Source organism: Calliphora vicina, chromosome 5 (assembly GCF_958450345.1).
Source record: "Calliphora vicina chromosome 5, idCalVici1.1, whole genome shotgun sequence".
Taxonomy (NCBI): domain Eukaryota; kingdom Metazoa; phylum Arthropoda; class Insecta; order Diptera; family Calliphoridae; genus Calliphora; species Calliphora vicina.
This window is the reverse complement of record NC_088784.1, coordinates 93,906,594-93,934,180: the sequence shown is the minus strand read 5'-3', so window position 1 is coordinate 93,934,180 and position 27,587 is coordinate 93,906,594. Positions and strand designations below refer to the sequence as shown.

The 27,587-nt window shown below is 31.0% G+C and overlaps 1 protein-coding gene across 3 annotated transcripts in view; it reads right to left on the bottom strand.

Moving 5' to 3' along the window:
• jbug (filamin-type immunoglobulin domains fbug) overlaps nt 1-27,587 on the bottom strand; it is a 128,554-nt gene that overhangs the window by 53,901 nt on the left and 47,066 nt on the right. For 2 of the 3 annotated variants that reach the window (XM_065510506.1, XM_065510510.1), the window contains exons 2-8: nt 21,196-21,846; nt 20,836-21,141; nt 19,707-20,774; nt 14,211-14,645; nt 13,725-13,916; nt 13,227-13,660; nt 12,750-13,171 (exon numbers count right to left, since the gene is read on the bottom strand). In XM_065510506.1, the coding sequence (XP_065366578.1) occupies nt 12,750-13,171; nt 13,227-13,660; nt 13,725-13,916; nt 14,211-14,645; nt 19,707-20,774; nt 20,836-21,141; nt 21,196-21,846 (3,508 nt within the window). The remainder of the gene's footprint in view (nt 1-12,749; nt 13,172-13,226; nt 13,661-13,724; nt 13,917-14,210; nt 14,646-19,706; nt 20,775-20,835; nt 21,142-21,195; nt 21,847-27,587) is intronic. The other variant, XM_065510509.1, reaches the window with a different exon arrangement.

Sequence of the window (27,587 nt, the reverse complement as noted above, 5' to 3'; positions counted from 1 at the left end):
CATACTCTCTATATTAATGACTAAGTAATTCCGAAAAACAAGTAAGAAAGTATGGTCGGTCAAGCCCGACCATATAATACCCTACACTAAGTAAAAGAGCAAAAACATTTTTCATTTAAAATTTCAATAATTTATATTTTTGAGTGATTTTCGGAAGTGGACCTTATATGGGGACTATGACCAATTATGGACCGATCACCATGTAATTAGATCGTGTGATTTGTGTCTATATGAAAGTTTATTATGTTGAATTTTGTGAGTATACCAACATTTTTAAGCGATTTATGCACGTTAAAGTGATTTTCGGAAGCGGGTCTATATGGGAGCTATGACTAATTATGGACCAATCGTAACAAAATTTGGTGACATGAATTTTGTATATATACAACTTATTTGGACCGCAATTTGTGGAGATACATTTATAAATTAAATATTTATGACCGATAAAGTCCAATTTCGGAAGGACATTTGTATGAGGGCTAGCTGAAATGAAGGACCGATTTCAGTCAGTTTCAATAGGCTTGGTCCTTGGGCCGAAAAAATAATATGCACCAAAATTTATCGAAATGTCTTCAAAATTGCGAGCTGTACTCTGCGCACAATGTTTACATGGACAGCCAGCCAGCCGACCAGACGGACGGACGGACATCGTTTAATCGACTAAGAAAGTGATTCTAAGTCGATCGGTATACTTTAAGGTGGGTGTTAGACTAATATTTTTGGGCGTTACAAACATCTGCACAAACGCATAATACCCTCCCCACTATGGTGGTGTAGGGTATAAATAGGTCAAATATCTAGGTTGTCCTGTTTGTGCTTATATCTCAGCCATTTGTGGGCCGATTTTTTCGATTTTAAACAGCAACTGAACCGGGTCTATAGCTGATAAATTGATATATGAATCATGTATGTAAGTTTTTTGGGGGCTACGGAAAATTGACTTCAACATACAGACGGCTACATCGACACCGCTATTTATAACGATCCAGAATATACATATTTTTTGGGGTCACAAATGAAAAATGTAGAAATTACAAACAGAGCGGTTCAGAACAAAGATTGCCCAGGCCAGCCCAAAAAGTTTGAAGACCAAGAATTGCAGGCATTACTCCATGAAGATTGTTGTCAAACTAAACAAGAACTTGCAAAATCATTGGGAGGCTCTCAAGCTACATTTACAAAATGTTTTCGATCAGCTGGAAAATTGGGTACCATACGCATTGAAGGCGAGAGACCTTCAAAGAAGATTTTGCATGTTCGAAGTGATGCTTTAACGCTTTAAAAGAAAATTATTTTTTTGCTGCATGTCATTACTTGCGATGAGAAATGGATCCATTACGATAACCCGAAGCATAAGAGATCGTATGTTAAGCCTGGTCAACCAGCGGAATCTATACAAAAGCTAAATATCCATGACGATAAGATAATGTTCTGTATTTGCTGGAAACAAAAGGGTCCTGTCTATTATGAGCTGCAAAAATCTAACCAGACCATCAGAGGGAATTTGTACCGAGCAAGCATTGGCCGAAAAACACCCAGAATATGCGGCCAGACCGTAATATTCCATAATGACAACTCTCGGCAACATGTTGCAATACCTATTTAAAACTATTTAGAAAGAAGTGGTGGGAAAGTTTTGCACTACCCGCCACATAGTCAAGACCTTGATCGACTACTATTTTTTCGATCGATACAGAATGCTCGCTCTGTGATCAGGTAGTAATTGCTGCTAGCCACCTTAGAAAGCTCTCTCAATATAATGTTTTCAATTGTCATAAAAATTTCGGTATCAAGGAAAAATTTTGGCACAAATAAATTTCTTAATTCCCGAGAATTAATATACAAAACTCTCAAAATATTCTACCAAATTTTCTGAAAATCTATGTAGAATATCATAAGGTCCCCCAACAATATTTTCTTACTTTTGCTTTGCTCTTATTTCACTAAAAAATATCATTGTTTAAATGTAAATTTATTAAATTTTAAATGTGTATGTTATGATATATTCCCAGCGGGACAAATTGCAAGGGCTTCAGTTTGAAGGCTTTCCAAAATACCTGTTTACATTGTATAAGAACCGATACTCATTCCACTCTGCCGTCTCTCAGAAAGGACTTAGCTTCTCCTTCTAAAAACATTTCTACACATTAAAATCTACATTGCAAATTCGAACATGCTTGATTTATTTACGAGGCTATCAGCGCAAAAGTGGTGTAACCCCAAACTATTTATTTAGTGGTATATTTAACTTACACCACTTTTGCAATATTACTTTTTTTCAACTCCAGCTTTTGAATTTCAAAAGGTAGCTTACCCCACTTTTGTATTGATATTGGTAATGTAAGGACAGTAAGTAACACCAGAACAGCAACCAAAATAAAAATTGGGGGTTACACCATTTAAGCGCTGATGGCCTCATGTGTTGTCTCACTTTAATGAAATGTATATAAACATTTACATAAAACCAGAAGAAGGAAGAAAATCTTCCAAAAAATGATGTCTTTTGTATAGCATTTGATGTTGTGAAGTTCGTGATACACAGGTGATACTTTAAAGTGTTTGTGCAGATATTTGTAACGCCCAAAAATATTGGTCTAACACCCACCTTAAAGTATACCGATCGACTTAGAATCACTTTCTGAGTCGATTAAACGATGTCCATCTGTCCGTCTGGTTGGCTGGCTGGCTGTCCATGTAAACCTTGTGCGCAGAGTACAGCAATTTTGAAGATATTTCGATAAAATTAGGTACATATTATTTTTTCGGCCCAAGGACCAAGCCTATTGAAACTGGCTGAAATCGGTCCATTATTTCACCTAGCCCCCATACAAATGTCCTTCCGAAATTGGACTTTATCGGTCATAAATGTTTAATTTATAAATGATCTCCACAAATTGTGCTCCAAATAAGTTCTATATATACAAAATTCATGTCACCAAATGTTGTTACGATCCGTCCATAATTAGTCATAGCTCCCATATACAACCGCTTCCGAAAATCACTTTAACGTCCATAAATCGCTTAAAAATTTTGGTATACTCACAAAATTCAACCTGGTAAACTTTCGTATAAACATAAATCACACGACCTTATTTCATGGTGATCGGTCCATAATTGGTCATAGCACCCACTTCCGAAAATCACTCAAAAATATAAATTATTGAAATTTAAAAAAAAAATGTTTTTGCTCTTTTACTTAGTGTAGGGTATTATATGGTCGGGTTTGGCCGACCATTCTTTCTTTCTTGTTTGGTTTTATGCTGAATTCATTAAGAATTTTTTTCCTAATAACCCAATTTAAAGTCTTGCTTCAGCAGACCTTCAATTAGGCTCCTTTAAAGACATTCTGTGAAGAATTACGGAAAACCTTCTAATATGCCTTCTGAAGTAGGCCTTCTTTCAGCGCTTTAACAGAAGCGAGTATACAAGGCTCCCAATGATACGCTGTGTAAATTTGAAATAATTTTGCAATGCGATTTTGTCCCTTAGGAAGGCCTCTTTACTGGGATTTTTTCTATTACTTTTTTAGCCATAATTATTAATAGATTTCATGATGAACACACAAATCCAGATTAAAAATTTTCTTTTGCAACTAAGTGTTTGAATGTAATTTCAGTTGATGCCTTTAAATACGTACATATTCGTATTAATTGTCACTATTTAATCAAGTTCAAGAGCTAATTAATTAAATAAATACAAAATACAAATGATTATTTTATTAACAAATAAAGCATTTGTCTACTTAAACACGCCAACCTAAAAACAATTTTCTTAGTTTTTTTTTTCGAAAAATAAAAAAACACCAAAAGTAATACTTGTATAGTGGAGATAAAAAACACAACAAAAAAATATAAATATTTTTTAAACAAAAACTATAAAGAAAAAATAGTTCATTAAACTGGTTTTCAACATCATATTCGATTAAGGCGAGATACAAATACCAAACAACAAAATACAAGAAAAAAAAAATTAAACGACTAAGACAGCATTTTTCAACGAAAAAGCTCTAAAACAGAAGTTGACTGGTGTTGGCAACATTTGCATATTTGGTAAAAAAAAATAAAAATATCTAGATATTTATTTTGGGTGAAGAAAAAAACTAGTAACACCAATATTTTTGTGGTTGTCTTTTGTTGTTATTGTATTTTATTATTTTATTTTATGTGAATTATTATAATTATGTGCTCATGCTCAAGGATTTAAAGTTAATTTTTTGAATTTGTAGAAAAAAAAAATTGTAATTATTTTCATTGTAATAATTTGCCTTAAAAAGTGCTATAATTTGCATTTTAATTATTTTATTTTACAATTTTTTCTTTTCACTTTTCTATAGATTTTATGAATAATTTAAATTTATTTATTTATTGTTGATTTATCTTTATATTTAATTATTTTTTCTTTTTTTATAGGTTTGTTGTTACTTTTAATTACATTTCATTTATTTATTGCATTACACTTCAATGCAATTAATCACTTTTTTAGAATAGATTTATTTATATTTATATACTCGTATAGGTATATAAATTTTCTATGATTTAAAGATCTTCTTTATTCGTTTTAAATATTGTAAATTTATTATTTATTTTTTATTACAAATTTCTTAAATTGCTTGGTATGCACTGTGATCGATGTATTTTATAAAAACACAATAAAAAAAACTAAAGATTTTCACTTTGTATGTATGTAGATACAAACAACAAAAACACACTGAAAGCAAAATAAATTAATTATGAAAATATCGTGTCTAGTTTTCAAATTGTTTCTTTCCGTTGACGTGTCAGTTTTGTTTAAAACGCGAACTCAGACTGCCGGCTCTTGGCTTTAAGCCTTGTTTAGCAGGCCAATATAGTTGAAATACAATGAATATTTATTTATGGATATAAACAAGAAACACCTCAACTTTATACTCATCTGCTGCTGCTGCTCTCAAATGATACAGAGATAGAGAAAGAGCGAGAGAGAGAGTGAGAATTTATCTATTTACAACTGCAGCAATAATGATGATGTAGCGATTGTGGTTTGAAAATTAGGTTTTGGAAATAACGTTTTTACGATCGTGACATTTTAATAAATAGTACTCATTATACCCTACACAAATATTATTAGTCTAACCCATTTTAAGGTCTACTAGTTGACTCAGAATCACTTTCTGAGTCGATTTAACAACATCAATCATTCCGTCCGTCTGTCTGGACGGAATGATTGATGTTGTACTCAAAGTGCAGCTCTCACTTTTATATATAACTAGTTGGCCCGCCCGGCTTCGCCCGGTAGCATTTACTAATGTTAGTTCTTCAAGTTTCTCCAACCCACATACACCTGCCTGTTTTTATTTATTTGCAAATAAAATATCTAAATTTGTACTGCATACTTTAGGGAGCTTTTTTATTACAGTTGACTGGACTCAAAAAAAGATCCGAGTTTTACCCGGAATTTTTTAATTTTTTTCTTTACAAACCATCTCCTGAAAATTTATAATCGAAGAATAAACAAATCAGCCAAATCGCTCCAGCCGTTCTCACGTGATGCCATTACATACATGGACCATTTCATTTTTATATACATATATAGATTAAAACAAAATTTAATATATAAATGTAGTTAATCCCAGATATGGAACTTGTTGAAATTGGTTAGCATTGGACCATAATTTGTTTCAGTTGAGTCAAAACATCAATATTTGTCAAGATTTGTATGGGCTTGTCAATCGAATAAAAATTATTCGTATAATAATACAACATTTAAAAAAAATCTATAATGAAATACAAATTTTCAGTTTATTTCAGTTAAAACTCGAATAAAAATTATTCGAATAATAGTGGAACAAAAATTATCCGAATTTTTTCTCGACTAAAATTCAATTCTTCAGGCAAAATTATTATAGGATTTTCATTCGAATCAATTTTTTTCGAATAATATAACAATTGAAACAAAAATTCTAAAATGAAATACTAATTTACGGTTAGGTCGTCATTCGAATAAAAATTATTCGAATAATTGTGGAATGAAAATTATCCGAATACATAATTAATTAATTTCTTCTCAACTAAAATACAATTCTTCAGTTAAGATAAAAAAATCGATTAATCGAATATTCGAATAAATTTATTTTCTAGCAGTCATTCGAATACTTTAATAAAATTATTTTCAGGCTAACACTTTTTAAAATGGGTATTTTTTTTTTGCCAATTTTACTGATTTTAAATGAAATTTTTCAGTTGAGTCATAACATCAATATTTGTCATCATTATTATAGGCTTGTCATTCGAATAATACAACAATTAAAAAAAATAATTAGAATGAAATACAAATTTTCAGTTTAGTTCAGTGTCATTCGAATAAAAATTATTAGAATAATTGTGTAAAAAAAATTATCTGAATAAATAACTAAAGAATCTCGACTACAATACAATTCTTTAGTTAATATAAAAAATGTATTTATAACTATGAATATTCGATTATATTCGATTAAATTTATTTTCGAGTTGTTATTCGAATACTTTAATTAACTTTTTAAAATGGGTATTTTAAGACAATTTAACTGATTTTAAATAAAATGTTTCAGTTGAGTTAACACATCAATATTTGACAAAATTATTATAGGTTTGTTATACGAATAAGAATTATTCGAATAATACAGCATTAAAAAAATAAAAAATTTCTAATGAAATACAATTATTCAGTGTAGTTCAGTTGTCATTCAAATAAAAGTTATTCGAATAATTGTGTGAAACATTTCAGTGAAACATACTATACCGACTAAACTACTCTCCTTCAGTTAAAATAAAAAACAAATCAATTTATAATAATCGAGTAATAAAATATTCGAATAAATTTATTTTCTAGCGGTTATTCAAATACGGATGTATTTAGGCTTGTTATACGAATAAAAATTATTCGAATAATAGAAGAATAAAAAAATCTCGAACGAAATACAAATTTTCAGTTTAGTTCAGTTATCATTCAAATAAAAATTATTCGAATAATTGTGGAATGAAAATTATCCGAATACGATTTTTTTTCTCTACTAAAATACATTTCTTCAGTTAAGATAAAAAAAATCGATTTATAATTATTGACTAATCGAATATTCGAAAAAATGTATTTTCTAGCGGTTATTCGAAATTTAAAATGGGGATTTTAGGTCAAATTTACTGATTTTAAATAAAATGTTTCAGTTGAGTCTTACCATTCGAATAATAATTATTCGAATAATACAACATGTAAGAAAAAATCAGTTTAGTTAAGTTGCCATTCGAATAATTGTGAAATAAAAATTATCCAAATACATTATTAACGAATAAAATACTACTCTTCATTTAAGGTAAAAAATAGAATCAAGGTATCTTCTCATAACTCTTGAAGTCATGCTTAGGTCCAGCGTTGCCACTCATAAAATATTTTTCCTACCAAATTTCTAATTAAAAACTACCAAAGCCTACCAAAACCTACCAAATGTTTTATTTGAAAAAAAAACATCAATAATCGTCAATATTATTAAAGGTTTGCGTTCGAATATAAATTATTCGAATACAAAAATTTAAAAAATCTCGATTGAAATACAATTTTTCAGTTCAGTTGTCTCAGTTATCATTCGATCATTTTTTTGCTCGACTTAAATACAATTCTTCATTTTAATGATTTTTAGACCGTTGAAAATGAGGGCATATGAACCCAAGATCACAAAATTATCAAATTTATATAAAACAAAAACAACACTTTGACAGCTAAAGAGAAATCTTGGTGATTTTTTAAATAAAATTTTGCGTTTTTTTTAAATCTTCCCCTTACAATAGCAAACTTTCTCAAAATATCTTCACCTAACTCTTAAAATCAAGCTTAGGTCTCTCATACTCATATTACAATCTTCCCATTAATGTGTTTGCTCACACACCTGTTGTTTTTGCAATTAGTAGTTTGTTTATCTTAAAATGCTCTCGTGTATTTTCTTTTATAATTCTTTCATTCTATTATTCTTATGTTTCGTATCTATATGTACGTTTTTCTTCCACTATTTATGTTATCTGTTTTGTGTGTTTTTTGTAAATTTTAGAGAAATAAGATAAAATATAAGATAAAAATGGAATGAATGGTGCGAGTAGATACTATTTTAGTTTCATTGAAATATACTTTGTAGATACATACACAAGTATCTACAAGATGTGGTTGTGTTTTTTGATAATGAAAGTTATATATTGTAGTTTGAGGGTCCCTGCTTTAGTGATTGGTTGTGTTCTTCGCTAAGTGTGTTCAAATGTAAGAGTTTACAGGTGTTTGGCCGAATAGTACTATGAAGTGGAATGTATTTTTGAGTTGTAAGTTGTGGAAATAATAAAGTAGATAATAATTATGTGGACTCAGGTCTCGTTTTATGCGATATATGCGTTCCAAAAAAATCTCATAAATTGAATTCGCATAAAACGATACTCTAGCTTCATATGAAAACTAATGATTCGTTCCAAAATTCTGAAAAACCGCATAAATTCAGATTTTAATTAAAAAATTAGAACAAAATCGCATAAATAAAATCAACAAAAATATATTTATTTAATTTACTTAAACAATAAAAACAAAATATATTAAGAAAAATAAACAAAAATATTTATAATTACAGAAAAAGTGAAAATGATCAAAAAAAAAAAAATGAGCTAACACATTTTTTAACCCTTTAATGCATATTGTTGCTAATTGTCTACATTCCAGTTCCACTTAATTTTAGACGAATATAAGCTTGATACTAATTCAGAAAAATTAAATGGAGTACGAAAAGTTTCAGCTAACGAAATTCTAAATCAAACTAAAGCTAAATGATATATAAGAAATAAAAATCAACTAAATATTTGACACTTTATAGAAAAATAAAAGTAAAAATCATGCATTTAAGGGTTAAGGAAATGTGTTAGCTCATCGGTTTGGAATTAGTTCAACGTCACTTTCATCACTAGATGATATAATCATATTGTCATCATATGGTAAAATATCATTTTCATCAGTAGAATTAATCTAGTGAATAGGGGACGAAATCGAAGAATTTTTAGGAGCTTCAATTGCTTCTTTTCTTGCAAAATAATTTGTCATTAAACTTTGCGATATCCTGAAAACAGATCAGTCAGTCCGCGATGAATATTTAATTCTCTTTCCGTATCTGAATCTATATTAAGAATTTGATTTTGTAAAAAACAAACTATAATCATTATATCGGTGATGCAAAATTGGTTTAATTTAAAAAAGGCATCAAAAAGTTCGATTGCCGAAACTAAAGTGGAGAAAAATAAAATACACCTTCAATATACTAGAACTGATATTTTTTTCTGACACATCTTGATACTTCTATGATGCAATATATGAAAAAACGTTAACATGTTTTAAAGGGGTAAGGTTTGTGGAGCTTCTGAAGAGTAAATATAAACTTTTTGTATTTGGTATTGGTGAAAACCTTAGGACTTGAAGATTGATATTTTAGAGAAATTAAACAATTTTATGAATTTTTCGGGGTCATATATATATTGTAATTTTTCATGAAGAAAAATATAAAATTTTAAATAATCAAAATTTAAAACTAATATAGATCTAAATGTCCTTAAATAAATGACATTATATTAGTTGAAATTCTTTGTTTTTAAATACGAAAATGTCTAAAACGAGGGAAATGTGTTCAAAAAACTGAGTTTTTTTAGAAAAGTGCCCACTGTGAAGTTATTTACAGTGTGAAATCAATCAGAATTTGTGCATAGGTAAGTATCATACAGCGTTATTTAAATATAGACATTTACTTAGGATCGGTCCTTTATGTTTTTAGAATTTTTTACTCAAACTTAAATTTTTTTTTAAAAATTGGCCAAGTTTGTATATCTTGGGAGGGGGGCTTATGTCCGCTTAAGTGAGCCAAATTTTTGTTCTCGCGCTTTTGCATGAAGTTCTCCTTTCGGATCATATACAAATTTTGTGTAGTCCCCAAGAAATTGTTTAGCTATAAAAGTAAAATATAGAGACTTTTTTTTAGGAAAAAACTTAAAAAATACGATCCTTTTTACATGTTTCAACTTGCATGTAACTTTTTGTAGGGACAAATATAGCTGATTTTTAAAAAAACAAATTCGACCCTCTGCAAAAATAAGTAAAAGAAATAAAACTAAATATCTCATGAGCTCAAATAGATAACTTATATCAGTATGCATGCTTTTTGTAGATCTTCTCAAGAACCATTTATATTTTAAACTTCAGCTTATTCGCATCATAAATGTATTTTTGTCGATTTTTTAAAAAATGTGAGACCCAAGGAGGCGTGTAAAAATTGCTAATTAAGCGTTGAGAGCTTCATTTACAACTTTGGTATCTTTGGTGACTCCCACTGAAATTTTCCCGCAAATACTTTCGTTGAATATTTTAATCCTTAAATGTCGTTTTTGTTAGGATTTTGTTGGATTTTCTCGTAAAAAGGGCCAAATTGACCCCTAAAGAGAGAAGCTAGAGGGTTAAGATCTTCCATAAAAATTATCTCCATAAAATTCCATAATATAACTCTGACAATAAGAATTATCCTAGACATTTTTTCATTTACTATAATGCTCCCTTCGATCAAAGAATTAAAACTTGGACCTACTGGAAAAAGAACTCAGACTAGATCTACTAAACATGCTCTTACAGAATTATCGCCATTATGTGCCAATAATGCTGTTGGACCGTGTTATTAGTTTATTCATTTAATTTTAACCAACGGATATAAATCATAATTTTTTAACGGAAATATTGGATCCTTTTGAAATTTATTATCATTTCTACTACTGATATCAAAAACGTTGCTCCATTACATTTTGAGAGCAACTTTGTAAGAATAGAGACTTTAAATCAGAGTTAAAACTAAATAAGTATAGCTCTCTTACTTTTATTCGGTTGTGCTGAATCACAAATTATACTTTAAATTCAGTGTTTAAAAACCTACGATAACTAACAAATTTTTAACTGTTGCTACAACTACTGCTTCAAAAAAGTGTATGTAGCGGTAGCAGAGCATTTGTCTTTTTTCGTTTTCTTGATTTTTTAAAACTACTGCTACCTTCAAAATATAAAACTCTTAACAGAGCAGTAGTAATAAAACATGAATTGTAAATGGAGTAGTAGCATAAAAATACAAATCATTGCTACTGCTCTATATCGAGTTTTAATTTTTAAGGTAGCAGTTGATGCAGCAGTTAAGGTAGCAATAAAAGTAGTAAAAAAAGAAAATCTTCAGTCATAACACCAAAATTGACAGAATTAAACACTGTGTGTTGTTTTTGTTTTGAGAGAGTTTGAAAGAATTATTCGTTTTTATTCATCTCAGATGTTCGTGTTGCTAACAGAAAGATCGTATTTTCTGTGTGTATAACAAAAAAGCCGAACTTTTGTTTACAACACGACCAACTTACACAAATATACATTCACAACAACAACACATAATATACTTTTTTGGCTGAAGATTTTTATTTTTGACTTATTTTATTGCTACCTCAACTGCTACTTAGCTGCTACTTCTTCTACTACCTCAACTGCTACTTCTATTACTTCTAAATTTTAAAAGTATCAGAATTAATAAAAAACTAATGAGTGCTACATCAAAACTTTTTCTTTTTTAAGGTAGCAATAGAAAATAAATTACTCTGCTACTTTTAAATTTTTCTTTTATTAGTACTACTACAACTACTGCTACCAAAATGTGAAGGTAGCAGTAGTAGTAGTAATTATTGACTCCCAGTTTTTATTAATTTTTTAACTAGACTACTTGAGTTTTTTCGTTGCTACTGCTACTTGTAGTCTAGTTTTTTAAACACTGTTTAAAATACAAATTTTAAATATTTTTAGGTAAACAAAATTTAAAAAAAAAATTAAATTTCATTTTTAATTTTTTTTTACAATATATTTTTCCAATTTTTTTTTAATTTTTAAATTTATTGTGAAAAAAATTATTTATGACAAAAAAAATTTTTAGAGAAAATAAATTCGGGTTTAAAAAATATTTTTCCCGATTTTCACCCATTGTAGGTCTAATTTACTTCAGCCTTATATCCATTTACTATCATAAGATATCCATATTGTCAATATTAATGACTTAGTAATCCAGATATACATCAAAAATATGCCAAAAATCGAGGTTGTCCCGGTTTTTTCCTTATATCTCAGCCATTTGTGGGCCGATTTTGTCGATTTTAAATAGTAACTGTGCTGAGAATTTCCGCTATATTGATGTATCAATCATGTTTGTAAGTTTTTTGGGGGCTATGGAAAGTTGATTTCAATATACAGAAGGACAGGCTATAACGACTCTGATATCTATAATGATCCAGGATATATATACTTTGTGGGGTCGCAAATGAAAAATGTAGAAATTATAAACGCAATGACAAACTTATATATACCCTGGCAACTCATGGTGAAGGGTATAAAAAGGGCCATTAAAAAAACAAAATAAGATATATAAAATGAGCTAAGTCCTAAAAGGTTATAGTCTCTTTTTAGGACTTAGCTCATTTTATATATCTTATATCGCCAACTCACTCAATAACTAATAAAACTGCATTCATAGATTTCAAAAATATTTAAAACAAAGGATTTAATAAAGTGTTTTGTGTTCCTGTAAAATTTGTGAAAATGGATTTAGCACATTTGCACACTAAGCTAAGGATTTGATTTAATCTATCCCATATTTTTTCACTTAAATTTAAGAATACATTTCAGTTTTTTCTATTAGATATATTTCTCTTCACACTCACCTGGTACCGTTTCTCCATTAAATGTAATCTGCACTGTATGTATGCCGGGCTCATGGGGCGTGAAGCTGGCCACAAAACGTTGGCCGCCCAATGAGCGCACCGACGATGTGACACGACCACCATTAACCAATATTTCCAAATTACCCGAACCAGCTTTAGAGCCATCGATTTCAAATTCAACCGGCCGGCCAATGGCACCATTCGGTATGTCCTGGACGCGTATAGCCCGGGCACCGGTAACACCCGTCAAAGTACTTTCGATGGGGCGAAATCGAGACAAAGAACTATAGCCAGCAGCATTGGCGTTGGAAGAACTTTCGGTAACAATCTGTTGGCTGGATTCTTTGACGGTGCGTGTAAAACCGCCAGCTTTGTCGGTGTACGAGTTGTTCGATTGTGACTTGACAGTGATGGCACTGGGTCTAAGGGAAATATATAATTACTTTAGGTGTTTTTCAGCAAGAAAATAAAACTTACTTGTAGCGTTCGCTTTCATCTACCGAGTCCCTAGAACCTCTTCTATCACTGTGATATTTTTGTTCGTTTAAGGCGAATTTATTATATTGTGTATTACGATGTGTTTCATTATCGATATCGGGTCGGGCATAACTTAGATCTGTATTCAATTGTGATTCGGTCATATTGGCCAATGATTCCAGTGAATTGTGTGATAACATGTGTTTGGTTTTATTGATGACATCCCAACTATCACGTCTAGCCGAAGCGGGCTTAATCGAAGAGACACGCACGTTTGACGAATGATCAATGCGGGGCTCGGGTGAAGCGGTGCGTCTTAAGCGTTCAGCTGTGCCATAAAGTGAAGGACTGGCACGTATATTCGAATCGTTGACAAAATTCGAAGTGGTTTTATAAGTTGAAGATTTCTCCACCGTACGCGATTCAAAGCCATTCTTTACGGGGGAAAACAGATAAATTAGTTTATGTTTTTTATATTTGTTTAAGGGAAACACCCACCTTATTCAAAGTTGAGCTAGGACTCATGCGATGTGTGGCCGTTGTTATGTAGGCACTGTTGGGCGAATACCTTTGTACCGGCGAGGCCGACATATGTCTGGGACTGGCGCTCAAAGTACGCGTTGTGGTTTCATAAGGTATCGAAGTTTTTATAGTCAGAGGACTATGAGTACGTATTTCACTAGATCTTATCTGAGGTTTTAATAAATAAATAAAATTTAAGCCAAAAATATTAAAAAAGTTAGTAATTTAGATGGTTTTCTTTTTGAAATAATATAGCATGCTTCATAAATTTAACACATAAATAACACATACAGATGATGTTAAATAAATAATAGAAATAAAAAATAGAAAGTGTTAGCAAAAATCAAAATTAGTTTCAATTAAATACAAACAAATAATTACTAAAATAAAAAAAAAAATTATAAACAGATTGCTAAAAAATAAAAAAAAAGAAATCTAAAAAATATATATAGTTTTAGTTACATCATGTGTGGGACTGGACATTATGGGACTCAATCTCGTACTGTACGAGACAGAGCCTCGTGTTGCGGTATTTGTGCGTATTTGTTGTTGCTGCTGCTGTTGATGATGATGATGATTGTTGTTGTTATTGCTGTATGAGTGTCTGTGGCTATGTTCTTCGTACAGGTCTTCACGATCAGCTCGTGGTGGCGCCAATTTCAAATCACGTTCATTTTTCCGTCCACTATACAGTTCATTCTCCTTGTCATAGTAGTAGTCATTCTTGGACGATGAAGCATTTGAGGTTTTCGAGTCACGTCTGGACGTAGTGACGTTATACAAGTCAGCCGAGTTCAAGTATTTGGTAGTCGGTGAGTCATTGTATTCACGTTCGCGTTCACGTAATGGTGGTGGTTGTGGTGCCGGTGGTGGCGGCGGTGATGTTGCCAATTTTTCCTAAAATGTGTAGATGAATGTTTTTTTTGTTTTTTTGTTTTTGCTTGTTTGTTGGTGTAATAAAATTAAATTTTGAATTTGTATAATGATGATTGTGCTGACGATTAAGTGTCATTGATAATATTGTGAGTAGTTGTATTGTGTGGGGGTTTTTTATTGTTATTTTTTTGGTTAAAAGATTATAACTGGATTTTCTACTTACAGCTGTTATGTGAAGTTAGTAATTAAAATTGTTAATTTGTATATAAGCTAGTTTGAAAGTTCAATAACTTTGCAAAGAGATTGAGGTAAAGTAGTAAGCAAAATGTCTGAAAACGCGACACAATATGATCGTTATCAAGAAATGTGGAACTTGTCAACTACTGATCCTATTAAAAATGATGCAGGTAATAGTAGAGAATGTAGACAGGCTCTTGGTACACAGAGTAAGCTACAGGCAGCCAGAGTTAACTACTTTCAGTGTAAAATAGCTTTGTAACTTTTGTCTTTTACTAATAGTTCTGGTACTTCTCTAATCATACAAAAGCATTGTAACTCATTGTTTTAACACAGTGTTATCAATGGATCACTAAACATTGTTACAAGTAATGGCTTAAATAACTCAATGATAGTTAGGTCTAACAGAAGTCGTTATCAGAAAATATAAATAATTTGACTCGGACGACAAGAATCACCCAGGCCAGTCAAAAAATTTTGTAAGACAAAGAATTAGAGGCATTACTCCATGAAGATTGTTGTAAAACTCAACAAGAGCTAGCAAAATCATTGGGAGCAGCAATTTTAAAATGTGTACGAGCAGCAGGATTCATACAAAAGCAGGGAAATTGGATACCATACGAATTGAAGCCGATAGACCTTGAAAGAGGATTTTGCACATTAAAAATTATTATAAGTTGCAGAAATCTGACCAAACCATCATAGGTAATAGTACCGAACACCACCTATTCGTTTGAAGCGAGCATTGGCCCACAATATGAGACCAGATATGAAACGGTAATATTCCATCATGAAAACGCTAGACCACATGTTGCAATAGCTGTTAAAAAGTATTTAGAATGAAGTGGAATAATTTCTGTGTTTTATTGGAACATAACTATTAAAAAATAATATATTTTTTATTTTGACTTTATTATATATTGTCATTTCATTTAGATTTTGTCATTTCATTTAGAGCACATCGAAATACGCATCGTAGACCTACATAAATAAGTAATTAAGACGATCTAGCCATTCCCGTTCGTCTGATCGTCTGTATGACTGTTGAATGCACAATACCACCTACAGGATAGGACTTAGGGGGATAACATTTTCAAATATTTATATACTCTGTTTATCAGAAATGTTTGGTGTTGGAAATAGATAAAATCGGGCAAGTAAAACCAGAGTTATGGACCAAAATGTAAGATAACCTCCAAAAATGTTCTTTAAATATAGGATAATACATTGTGATATTTTGCACACGTTATTCTTATTAAAAAAAATAAGTAAGAGAGATATATTCGGCTCTGTCAAATCTTATATACCCTTCACCAAATTATACTTAAAAAACGAAAACAAAAAAAAAAAAAAATTTGTTTACTGAAAAAAAATTTCTGCCAACATTTTTTTATAAATTTAAATATTTTTTGGTAATTTTTTTATTATTTTCTTTTCAATTAGCGAAAAAAATTTTCATGAAAAAATACGGGTTAAAAAATATTTGTCCCGATTTTGACCCATTGTATGTCCGACATACTATGGCCTTATATACGCCATTGGAAAGGCCTTTGAAATGTCTATCATTACCTATATACATACATACTGTCTATATTAATGATTTAGTAATCCAGATGGTTTTTCCCAAATATCTCAGTGATTTGTGGGCCAATTTTAAATATTAACCGAACCGGATTGCGAAAATATTGATGTATGAATCATGTATGTAAGTTATTTGGGGGCCAGGGAAATTTGATTTCAACATAGGGACAGACATAGCTGTATCGACTCCGTTATCTATAACGATCCAGAATATACATACATATATACTTTATTGCGTCGCAAATGAAAAATGTAGAAATTACAAACGGAATGACAAACTTATATGTACCCTTGCCACTCACGGTGAAGGGTATAAAAAATGTTTTTATAAAAAACGAAAAAAAATCAGTGTCGTTATTATTTGGTGGTGGGTATATAGATTCGGCACAGCTTACTTGTGAAAAATTATTTCTAAAAAATTTCTGAACAAAAACTACAACAAGCGTTAACATTTTAATTTTTAATCCTCTATAAAATATTTGAAATTTCGTTAAAAAAATTTTTGAAAATTTAAAATGTTTGATTCATATTTCAATATGAATGAGATCTTTTTTAGTATCAACTGGTAATGGCTGGTCGTTGTCAGAAAATGTTTATATTTAAACATATCGTTACCTTAATGTATAGAAAGGCCCAAAGTCGTGTTTTTTTAAGTCGTTTCTTTGGCTAAATATGATATACTAGCTGAACCCGGTTCGCGTAGCTGGCCCTTAGAAAACATCTGTTTTATATTGCACCTCGATTTTAATATACAGTGTCGGACAAAGTTGGTGATCCAACCTTCAATTTTAATACATGCAGTGGCATTTCGGCTGGTTCCAATGAATTCAAAAATTTAGTATGAAAATTACTTATTCATGCACCTAATATGCAGGAGTAAACAAAATTGTTTATCACATACCGAAAATCAAAAATCTAACTTTACACTGTTATCCTAGAGGCTTTTCTGAAGATTCCGTGAAAACTTCATCAAAATCGGTCCACCCGTTTTTTATATATATAGATGGCATTAGCGGTATAATGCAAAAATTTGATTATGACACGCCCCCCCCCGCCCAAAGACCGAAAATCAAAAATCTGACAATGTTACCCACTAGGCTATTCTGAAGATTCCCTGCAAATTTCATCAAAATCGGTCCATCCTTTTTTGAGATCATATATATCTGTAGACTATAGATGAGCGGACTATTTATTGAAACTAGGATCTCCTGGTGGTCAAAATTCGACCACTAATAACGAAATTATGCAGTTACTTTTGAGTATACGCAAAAATATTTTTCTCGTTTGTGTACAAATGCACGTGTATGTATTTAGATGTGCATAAACATGTTGTTGTTGTTTTTCAAGCAAATTTAAAACGCTTTTTACCACTTTTATGGAAATAATTTAAAAAAAAAATTATATTGTCCACATCTAAAGAAAATAACCTTTTAAACCATATAAGTTTCATCAATATTGGTGGACAATAACTTACTTAAAAGTGTACCACAAAAAACGTGTGGCCTATTTATATATAAGATAAACCAAATTCTGGGCATACTAAAAAAAAAACAAGAGTTAGGTCCTTTCTATATTAAGGGAACGATATGTACATATATTAGATCGATTCACTGCGTATGGAGAGGAAAAAAATGATTTTGTTAACCCTTAATTTGTTTTAGAATGTTTCAAAAAATATTTTGGGTCTGCACTCTAATAAATTTTCATGTAAATTTCCTACATTAATAGTAGGAAACTTTTCTCCTTCTATAATTAGGGTAAAAAAACATGTTGTGTGTAAATTCAAATATTTTTTTTATAATAAATGATTTTTGTTTTTTTTTAGAAATAAAATTTTGACAATTTGTATATTAAACGTTTGAATTACTTTACACACTTTATGTGTAAAACTTCAGTTTATGCACAATATATGTAATTTTAAATATAAAATGCTTATTATATTATAAAAATTTAAAATAAAACATTTTGTTTGTATTTTTGCTGAAAAAAGTATGTAATTGATTTTGATAAACATATTGTGCTTAAATTTACGCATATTGTGTAAGTTTACATGAAAACTTACTTACTTTATAGTAGTAGATTTACATGCATTGTTTAGAGTGTGGTAATAATCGTTCGATTTCTAAAAATAAATTTAGCTTTTTGAAAATATTTGTATGTTATCCCAAAACATCACAAATAAAATAGGGTATCATTATTTGTCATATCAAAGTTTACCCTTAAGAGAGAGATATTTCATAATTATACGATTTCCCAAGGATTTTTTAAGAAAATGTTTATTATTTTGAAAGTAAATTGAAATTTATAAAAAATAACTTGATTTAAAAAATAGTTTGTTACTTTTATATTCAATATTCGCACTAGCTCGTGTGTTATCGGACTGTCAATCTGATAAACATCATGTTTTAAATATGGTTAATCGAATTATCACGATTATTGAAAATAAAATTAACAAACAAAATAAATATTTTTTGTTTTTTTGAAATGGTTATCTCTATACCCAACAAATTTTGGAAGTCGTCCTAAATCAATATATTGTTTATTTTGAGGGGATAACATAATACATTTTTTCTTTATTAAATCTTTTTTTGAAAATATTGCTACCTTGAACAAAAAATCCGAAACTTCAAATAAAATGTGCAGCCTCTAAAAGTTATCCGATTTTGCACACATTTTCAGTATTTGCTATTTAAAGGATGGGGAAAAATCAAAGCAATTACACCTTGGGGGCACTGAAAAATTAAAAAGTGAAAAATAAGGGCCACCTCTTTCCGAAAAAGTAACTGAAATTTGTTTTAATTTTATTTATAGCCTAGTACTTATAAAATATGTGTGTATGTATGTTAAAAAAATATTATTATGTTAATTAATTCATTATTGCGCCATCACCCAAATGTGCAACCATTAATTTCAATAAAAAGAAAATATTTATTATTTTTTTTCTTGCACCGGGAAATTAATCTTTAATTTAACATGCACATAAAGTCAACCAAAGAAAATTAAGAAAATACGAAAATAAAAATAAAAGAAATATGTATGTAATTTACTTGAAATTCTGCTACCATTTACATATTAACATGCAACACGCAAATTCAATTAACTCAACATATTCATATAACCAGACCAGCCAAACGCTTGTTACTAACCCACTTGCCACACATTCCCTTTAGTCAGGCAATGTGCTTAAATAACATGCCATTAATACATACATTCCTGCATCTTCTCTACCTATATACTTGTTGTTAAATAAATATTAAGACTTACCTCACTTTCCCTTTTATAGTAACTGGAACTTGTGCGATAATCCGTGGTATCCTGCTTGGGTGAATATTGTGGTGAATACGAACGTTGACGTTCGTTGGTGCCAATATTTGTTGTGGATATTGTTGTTCCAGATGCTGCTGCCTGAGCTGTATTGTGATTGTGATTAAGTAAATCTCTGCGGGACAGTGATGATGTGGCCGCATTACGATAATCATTGTGCCTGGTGGACGTTGTTGCTGTATAGTGCATTGAGGGACTCTCTGAACGATGTTTGTTGTCGTGCAATGGACTGCTACGTGTCTTGCCTGAACGGCCTTTGGTGCCAACACGCATAATGAACGGTGAACCCTTGACATCGTAGCCATTAAAATACACATAAACACGATATTTGCCATTCTGACGTGGCATAAAGGTGACACGATATTTATTATCAACGATTTTCTCCACCGAACACACCAACGACCTTTTGTCATGGACAATGTCAACATGCAGCTCTCCATTGACACCCACACCGCGAGCATCCACCTCAAAGGAATGAGCTCTCAAGGGCATAGCTCCATCTAGGCCATGCACGGAGACGCCGGAGGCATCAAACACAGCACAAGTAAAGGGTCCACCTTGTATATGACGTCCCTGATAGGTAATTGCAATTTCCCAAATACCCGCCTCATCCGGTTTAAATATGGCACTATGACCCTCTTCCACTTTCTTCAAAGGACAATTGTGGGATATGCCCGTGGGGGAAACAGCTGTTACTAGAATATCCTCGGTCTTGGGAGCACCAGTAGCATTTACCAATACCTCTACTAAACTACCTAGAGCACAGGGAGCCATACCGGGTGGTGCTACTTGTATAAAACGTGGCAAAACACGGAAGAAATGGCCACCCAAACTGTCATCTCCAATATCCACCACAATTTCATGCATGCCATACTTATCAGGTACATAAACGCCCTCACCATGGGCATTCAATTTAATATGTTGGGCATTACCCGAAGGTGATACCACCAGGGCTCTAACGCTGCTCAAGCTAATTTCCCGCGACATAACATCTATGCGGAAATGGGTCTGAAACCAAACAAAAATTAAGTAAAATAATTAAGAAACCAAAATAAATTTTGTGTGTTACCTGTTCTCCCACTCTACCCGAAGTACTTTCCATAAACACATTAACCAAATCCGAAAGCGGCGGACGTGGTGGCACCCACTGTAAATGGGCAGCATAAGCCATTATGCCCAAATGTTCCACCTCGGGATTGGCCATATCCTTTGCAGTCAATACCGGCTGAATGCCCAATTTGGCACCAGCATCTATGGCCTTACGTACATTATTCTCATAATGGAAAGGATCGGTGCTGAGTTTTTCTGGTGCAGGAGCAGGGCCACCCAGGCCCTTAATAATTTCACACATTACACGGCCATCATTCCAATCGGTCTGTAATTATTAAACAGTTACAACAAATAAAGAAAATTTATAACTAAAACTCACTGTAAAATTTTTCACCGGTTCCCTAACTTGTGTATTAACCCATCTCATGGTAGCATTGTAACCGGGACCACCCGGTTTCATAAAGTAAGACAAATACGTCATGCCCGACAACTCATCCAACCAGGGCGAGGCCAAATATTCTGGCTCCAATACCTTGGGTACACCAAACTCACTCTGGGCCAAATTCATGGCATGTGTACAATTGCTTACACTTTGACTAGGAGCCATAGAGCGCCAGTGAGGATACAAACCCGGCTTACAATAGTCCAATAAGGCAGCCAAATTTACACCACTATTCCAGTCGGTGGTTAAATTTGTTATCTTACACTCGGGCAGAGCTGCTTGTAGCCAGGCCAACATTAATTTACGTGGCGGGAACTTACTGCGACCGATTTGATAGCGCACAATCAAGGACCAGATGAGACCCAATATCAGCTTAACATTGCCATTGACAATGTCCACATTGCCAATATTCACCAATTTAATGTGATCTTTCTCGATGGCACTCAATGCTGTGGTGGCATTTTCCAAATAATGATGTTGATTGGCCGGACGACGATTCCAGGAGGGCTTCAGGGGACGGGTCTGTAGACTTTCCACCAGGGCACACAGGCATGTGCCATCACAGAAATCTGTAGCCCAGTCATGCACCTAAAAGTAGAGATGGAAATTTATTTATTTTTATTAATTTTGCATTTAAAACAAATTTTCAAAATTATTCATATTCAAATTTAGTTTTTCTGACTAGTTTATTCGCCCAGCTAATATTGCGCTTCCAATTTTAAATGTAACTACTTTCTTAATGCATTATTTTGTAAGCCAAATCAAATATAAAATTATTGCTTATATCTCAGCTATATGTGGTTTGATTTTAAATAGCAACAGAACCATGACTAAACCCTAATTACATGGTTATAATTCAATTTGGGCTATGGACAGCTGATTTCAATAGACGGACGGTCATGGCTACATTTATTTAGATCTTCCAAAATATATATATAATGAAATGAAACATGTGGAAATTATAAAAGGACTAACAAACTTATACATTCCCCTATCATTTATGGTTTGGGGCATAGAGAAACATAGAGCGGAAACTAGAAAAAAACTCAAACAAAAAAAGTTACTCAAAATAATTACACACACGAGTGTTGTTTTTGTTTTCACATAGTTTTTTATCATAGCAGAACAAGCAAGGTACAATTATTAGAAATTACGTTCTCAATTATACATTCCCTATAACGTCAAACAAAAGAAAATTAGAAAAAAACAAAACAAAATGTCTAAGACAAAAAAAAAATAATTAAACAAATTTTTGTGTATTTACTTTTTTTCCTAAAATATTCAATTCAAATTAAATTTTTTCCAAATAAATATGTGTTAGTTTTAATATAACGTGCAAAACATTGAGAAAACAAAATAAAAAGTGATTAGAGTAAATGCGTTATTTGACGTTGTAGGGGTAAATATTGAAAACTCTCCCTAATAATTGTACCTGGTTGGTTCTACCATGGTTTTTTATAATAATACATTCTCACCACCAGTGTAGCCAGATGTGGGGATTTGTCCCCAATTTGGGGATTTCAAGATTTTTTGGGGGACAGAATTTCGTGGGGAGGGATTTGGGGATTTTAACAAAATTTGGGGATTTACATCCATTTTTGGGGATTTTACATTTTTAGACATTAGCGGTATTCACAATATAGAGTACTTGGCCCAGTAATAAAACAGAAGAGCTATTTATTGACAAACATTTCAATTTCTAATCTATTTGGTTTTATATTTTGTTTAAATAATCATATTTTATTTCTTTCATTTCTTCAGAATTTGATGAAAAACACAAAAATTTTAGATTTTTCGTTTCCAGGACACTACTTTGATAATAAAAAAATTAAAAAAGGATTTCATCAAAAGTTCACAGATATTAAATTGTTTTAAATTCTTCCTAAACCAGCGAGCTGCAGTGAGCTCTCAAATGAGCTCTCTTGTTTTTTTTTCACATGTACGCAAGCACACACATTGTATAAAAACAGTCAGTCTCGCATGAGTAGTGATAGAAGCAGGTTGTGTTACGCTTTTATGTTTGTTTATTTCATTATTTCAGCTATTTGTTTTTGTTTTTGCCAGAGAATAATTCTCAACTCATACAACTACAATATCTAAAAACTGTAGTGGTGTGAGTTTGCATTTCGCTGTCCTAAACACAGAAAGCTGAATCATTCTCTAGGAGCCAATTTTTGACTTCGTATTTAAAAAAATGTCAAAAAATTTCAGAAACATCCTCAAATTCAGAATTTATTCTAAAAAAAAAGTTTTCAATGATGTTCGTCAACTTATCGTCGACCTGTAAATTAAGCTGGCCACACACGGTTGATTTGTGATTATGATTTGTTCGTGTTCGTGTTCGACATCTTGTTACTTGTTAATGGGGATGTGCGTGATAAAAATCACAAGTAATTGAAAATTTTCAATCACAAATCAGGCGAACAAATCATTCCGTGTGGGCCAGCTTTAGTCAGTTTTTGTTCGACTTTATGTTTTTCAACGGGGTTGGAAAGAACACTGATTACGTTTTAAAATACCGTGTATCTTTTGATACATTTGTAAGTTATAAGCATAGTAGTAAAATAGAAGGTAGTTTCATTCTCTCTTTATTTTTTAAAATTCTACGTCTGACATGCTTAAGGATTTTGACGTTTTCGTTAAAATAGTAATACCATATTAATTAAAAATTTTCCCATATATTCTTTGAAGTTTGTGAAAAAATTAATACATAATTTTCATTAATTTGAAGAATATTAAAAAAATATATAAAAAATATTTACTATCAAATTGGGATCAAAGGTAAGATTTTCATTTTCAAATATTTCAAAGCTAATTTGTGAACATTATTTTAAGATTTAACAAACATGAGTTGCATTTTCCCCAACTGCGAAAATACCAAATACCAGTTTTTTAAGCCTTTTGGAACGTTTAAATTAATTTTTTTTAAAATTTAATGAAAATTATTTGTCAGGTAGCCCAAATTATATAGCGAATGTTAGGAATTGAATCATTAACTTCCAACACAACATACTTAATACATTTTTATTTAAATACTAAATTATAAATTACACATTTTTTGTAAAAAATGTCTCTAAAATTAAAATCATTTTTAGGAATGTGGCAACGCTTTTTATAATGCTCACAAAATAAGGAAACTTCAAAAAACCTTATTTGAAAAAAAAAAAATTTTGATTGAAACTACCTTCTATATTTTTATCATGGTTATACATAAGTATTGTTTTTGTTAAGAATATCTAAAAAAAAAAACAAAATTTGATTTTAATAGCATTTCAATACTTATTTTGATATGAAAGCTTATACCATTGCTATACATTTTTATTGCAATGTATAAAGAAAATTTAGTTCTTAACACGTCTTCTGTATATGTATATGAAAACTATTTGTGTTGAATTTTATTTGAGTTTGAAATATTTTTAAGAAATCTATACTCATTAAAATGATTTTCGGAAGTGGGCATTATATGGTAAATTTGGTGAGGCAGGTTCGGCATATATAAAACTTATTTTTGCTGAATTTGTTTTTTATATCTATATAACTAAGATATTTATGACAGCTTAACTATTTTCAGATAGGGCAATCGTATGGGGGCTATGAGAAATGATGTTCCCATTCTAATCAAATTCAATAGGCTTCGTCCTTGGGGCAATACAAGAGCTTGTACCAAATTATCTTTGAAATTGCGACCTGTAGTTTGATTACAAGGTTTACATGGACGGACGGACTTCGCAAAATCGACTCAGAAAGTGATCCAGAACATATTGGTATACTTTAAGCTGGGTATTGGGACAATATTTTTACACGTTGCAAACATCAGCTCTAACTCAATATACCCTTCTTTGGAATTTTTTTCGAAAAAGTTTAATAACTTTTGCAAATATAAACCGATTTCTTTAAAACACTGCGTAAAAAAATAGGTTTTCATAGAAAAAAATTAAAATAACTTTGTTGAATTTGAAAAACGACGAAAAAAATATGCAAAATGTGTGAGTTAGAGGTACTAAAGTACTACTTAAAACAGTTTTTTCAAAATAACTCAAAATTTTGAGGAAGTTTCAAAATCTTTGAAAACGGTTTTAGTATTCCCTCACCTAGGCCTACAACCACCACTGGGTCGCTTTTCAAGTTCTGACAAAAAGTTTTATTTTGTTGCAGAGTGCTATCTTTAAGTTCTATTTTAATACTACAATGAGTTTTTCAGTGCTTTTTTTAAATTATACTTAAATGGATTCCACTTCCGATGCGGTGAAATTATGGCTTATTTTGTCCATTTTTTACAAAATATACTTTCTTTTTCTGGAATAAAAAATCGAATATTATAAAGCTCTTGATTTCTCAAGGAGTTATAAAAACTAATTCGTACAAAAATCGGATAAGCATCAAGAATTCTTTGGCAGGTTTCAAAGTAAAATGACATCTTCCAAACAACTTGTTCCAAAATCGATGAATCAACATTTTGAGAACTGACAATGAGACAATGCTTGTCGTATGTTATTATGCCAGATCGCAACTTTAGTTTGTTAAACTCAACATAGTAAAATTTAGTATTAACAATATAATTTAATTTTTTTTATGGTGACAAAATTGTTGATTTAAATTTTGAAATGGGGATTTTTTGGGGACATCGACTTTCAGATTGGGGACATAAGGTAAACTTTGTCTGGCAACACTGCTCACCACTTAGGTTTCTGACAACTGAGTTAGGTCTTTGACAGGAGAGTTTCTATTCTCTATGGTTTGGGGCAAAGTATAACAAGTAGTCCAACTCTTTGACAACAGTACCTAACTCTATACATGTGTTAGTAAAAAAGTACCTAACTCTAAACATGTGTGAGTAACAAAATTACACATGTGTTGGTAACTTTTAAATTTTCTACAAGCAACAGAGTTTTATAAATATGTTCTAAATTTGAATTTGTATGAATTTTCAATACCAAAAATTGTAACTCTGTCCTATAGTTTAAATTCTACAATAACAAAAAATTACATGTCAGAATATCCAAAAATATTTTTTTCTTGATTTGTGCAAAATATAAACTTTTTAACAATGATAATGTGCTAAAAGTGTTTAAAAAAAATATAAAATTATATGTGTTAAAGTAATAATGTGTAATAGAACGTTATTTTATCAAAAATTAAAAGTTAAAATTTCAAGACATTTCATTTGTTTACATTTCTCTGAGCTCACACGGTACCCGTATATGTGAGAGAGTAATTTGAAAAAATTGAGAGTTGGACTACTTGGTATACTTTGGTTTGGGGTATAAACATGGTACAATCAGTTACCAGGTACAATTATTAGAGAGAGTTTTCATTATTCAACCCTAAAACGTCAAACTATGTGTTTAATTACTTACCTTTTTTCAATTTGTTACCGCGATATTTTATACATTTTTAACGTTTTAATTGAAATTAGTACACATTTATTTAATAAAATATAGTTTTTTCGTAACAAAAATTTAAATTCAATTATTTTTTTTTTGGCATTTCCTTTTTATATTTTTTAATTTTCTTTTGTTTGACGTTATAGGGAATGTATAATTGAGAGCATACTTTCTAATAATTGTACCTTGCTAATTCTACAATGGGGTATAAATATATTTTAATATTTTTGTTTAAATGTGTTTATATTTTAGTTATAATAATGGCAAATTCAAATATCAAGCGCTTAAATAAACGTGAAATTACATGTTTATCACATTTACTGATATGGATGTTTCCATTAATTTGAATATTTAAATAAGTGAGGTTTCTCTTTTAGGAATGTTTGTGGATGAATTTCGGAAATACATTTTTGTCGAAGCACGACTTCCACGCGTGTTCGTGATCTTTAGAAGATCGGTAAACAATGAAGGGTTGTATTTTAACCATCAACAAATAGTGGTGCATTATTTTAAGAAATTTAATGTCCTGAATACTATAAATAGAGAAATCAATAGAAATTTCAGAATAAGTTTTATATCGAAGCTTTTATATTCATTTAAAGCTTTCTACATATAATGGCGAAGGGTTATATTTAAAGCTTCAATAGTGGTAATCTTTTGTAAGATTCAAAGTCCTAAAATGATTAAATGAGAGAAATCCATCGGTTTTGTATATACGAATTTCTTAAATACATTTTTGTCCAAGCACGTGTTCGTGATCTTTAAAAGTTCGGTCCAATAAGTTGATCACCTTGCTATGATTTTTTTAATTAAATATCTAGTTAAATTTTTTAGTGCTTTTGGGTAATTGATCGAAGTTGTCGAAGTTGCTTTCGTGGTCATTTCATTATTTATATTTTGGTTGGGACAATATTTCAAAAATAATGGAAGTTTGCAAGTCAAAGT